This window comes from Dendropsophus ebraccatus, chromosome 1, assembly GCF_027789765.1.
Source record: "Dendropsophus ebraccatus isolate aDenEbr1 chromosome 1, aDenEbr1.pat, whole genome shotgun sequence".
Taxonomy (NCBI): Eukaryota; Metazoa; Chordata; class Amphibia; order Anura; family Hylidae; genus Dendropsophus; species Dendropsophus ebraccatus.
The window spans coordinates 170,367,094-170,369,351 of record NC_091454.1 but is presented as its reverse complement, the minus strand read 5'-3'; the positions used below and the strand labels follow the sequence as shown (position 1 = coordinate 170,369,351).

Below are 2,258 nucleotides of genomic sequence, written 5' to 3'. Positions count from 1 at the left end.
ACTTTGTGCAGTCTTCTCCCGGCTCGTTCGACAATCGGTAGGTGTGAACACTTAAACACTCGACCTGAACCGATCAAAGCTTTGGACATGTCTCTATGAAATGTCAAAAGTTTTCTGATGACCACATTAAAATAACTGCTCCCCTCCCCCAAACAAAAGGTAAGAAAGATATTTTAAATTAAAATGATTTATTTAGTGCTTGATATTGTATATATATATATATATATATATATATATATATATATATATATATATTAGGAAGTATAATAAGTACATTATGGACTTTTTAATATATTATATAGGAATAAATAAAGATGCTTATATATGACATACAGTCCATGGAATAAATATATAATATACAATCATAAAATACTCTATTATTTACATATACACAGTTTAAAGCAAGAGTCCATACACAGAACACAGAAAGTGTCGATATTGTTAGCAGAACTGCTGTAGCTGGAGAGGTTCTTCTGGCTGGAAAGTTGACCAAAGTTTTTTATTTTCAAGCTCGTCCCACATGTCATCAATCATATCCTAGAAAGAGAACCAAAGAAAGAAAACCATTAATAATCATAGTAACCTCAAAATCACCAAACACCACCAAAGACTACTGGTGCCCAACCAGTATAGTGACCAGTAAGAAATGATTAAATAGTCTGGTAGCTAATATATATTGTATATATTGTATAGTATATATATTGTATAGTATATATTGTAAAGGAATCTGGAGCAAGAGTGGTTATTGGTACTCCAGATTGTAGAACAATACATTATACTGGCCACAGGTATGTCTCATATTTATAGAAAGCGTTGAAGATAAGCTACAATGAACTCAACCTACTCATTCAAAGAAAAAAAGCATTCCGACCATATATCTATGTCTATCCCAGTTTTGCATAAAGACAGCTATGCATGCAGTCTGATATAAACTATACTGTATATATGGTAGCATTTAAACAAAAGGAAGACTAGCTGGCCTTTTTTTGGTTGTGGGTATGTACACACTATCAGCATAAAATACATAACAATATAAAATAAAAAGTAAGATAGACTTTGACATACCTGACAAAATCCCAGATCTGGAGAAACTGGTGGCTGTGATGGGAATGCTTTCATGTCTGGTACCGGAGATAAAGGCACTGGTGAAATGCCCATGGCACAAGGTGAGAAGGTCTCTTCAGGGAGGCCTTGATCTGTGACCTGAGGTGAGTACATCTCTGTTGAGGAAGTGTCCATTCCAATAGGGCTGGCTGCCTCTGGGAACACGCTTGGAGAATTGGGGTACTGAGGAAAGGTCTCTGGCATCTGTGTTCTTGCAGCTGAACAGATTTCATGCATATTGCCTTGACAGCAGCTAAGGCCGACTGGACACATAGAACTTCTGAGGCTTTCTTCTCTTCTCTTCATCAGGGTCTCATCATCCAGGCCAAGAACATCAGAGAGATGTGCAATATAGCGGATTGTGAGGCGCAGTGTCTCAATTTTTGTCAGATTTTTACCGACTGGTGCCACTGCTGGTGGAAGGTATCTTCTTAGGTTCTGGAGGGCGGTGGAGAGATTTCTCATCCTCATCTTTTCCCTCTCACTTGCACTATGTCGTTGATGGGAAATGGCTCTGTTTCTTCGGTGGCACTTCTTCGCTGGTAGTGCCATCTGTTTGGTTTGCAGACCTTCATCTTCGGGTAAAGATGTCTGGAAGCTGGTCTGGTTATCTTCAGCAAAGCTGCAGGGCTGGTATGGAGGTGAAAAGCTGAAGGAGTCAATGGAGGATGTTGGAGAAAGGGTGCTGTAGCCTTCTGAATCAGGGTACCCCCATTGCTGAAGAGTGCTGTACCCTGGAAGTAACATTTTCTCCTTCAGTTGCAGAGAGAGATCCATGTGTGTGCTTCTCCTGAGAGGGTCTGGTGAAATGCTGACTGGGGCAGGGCAGGCCAGGTTTTATCCTGAATGCAGAGGTGTGAATTGTCACCTTGGCTGGCTCCATTGACACATCAAAGCCTAATAGGGCTGAGCAGGGGGTTCTTGGGAAGAAGGTTCCCAGAGAACCAAGTGTGTATTTTCACCCCAACAAAATGAACTAAAAATGGACTGTATAGGTCAACTACTTGTTTGACCTATATGTTAATGACATTTCAGAAAGATCATTATAGCAGGTAATGATGCAAATATTAAACAATGGTCAGAAATGTTTACTGATGGCAAATTTAGGCCGTCTTTGACTATGCAACAGATAGATAGATAGTTCATAGATACGT

The 2,258-nt window shown here is 39.6% G+C and overlaps 1 protein-coding gene across 1 annotated transcript; it reads right to left on the bottom strand.

The window, feature by feature from the left end:
- Positions 1–441: 441 nt before the first annotated feature.
- LOC138783707 (mesoderm posterior protein 1-like) lies at positions 442–1,881 on the bottom strand. Its single transcript, XM_069958751.1, has 2 exons — positions 1,066–1,881; positions 442–537 (listed from the first exon to the last, which is right to left on the bottom strand). The coding sequence occupies exons 1-2, from the start codon at positions 1,879–1,881 to the stop codon at positions 442–444; spliced, it is 912 nt and encodes a 303-aa protein (XP_069814852.1).
- Positions 1,882–2,258: the final 377 nt, after the last annotated feature.

What these genes read in the sequence shown, in the direction of transcription:
- LOC138783707 (XM_069958751.1), bottom strand. Translation starts at nt 1,881, where the DNA reads ATGGATCTCTCTCTGCAACTGAAGGAGAAAATGTTACTTCCAGGGTAC. An exon ending in CAGATCTGGGATTTTGTCAG is followed by an intron (nt 538 to 1,065) that starts GTATGTCAAAGT and finishes TTCTCTTTCTAG; the next exon opens with GATATGATTGATGACATGTG.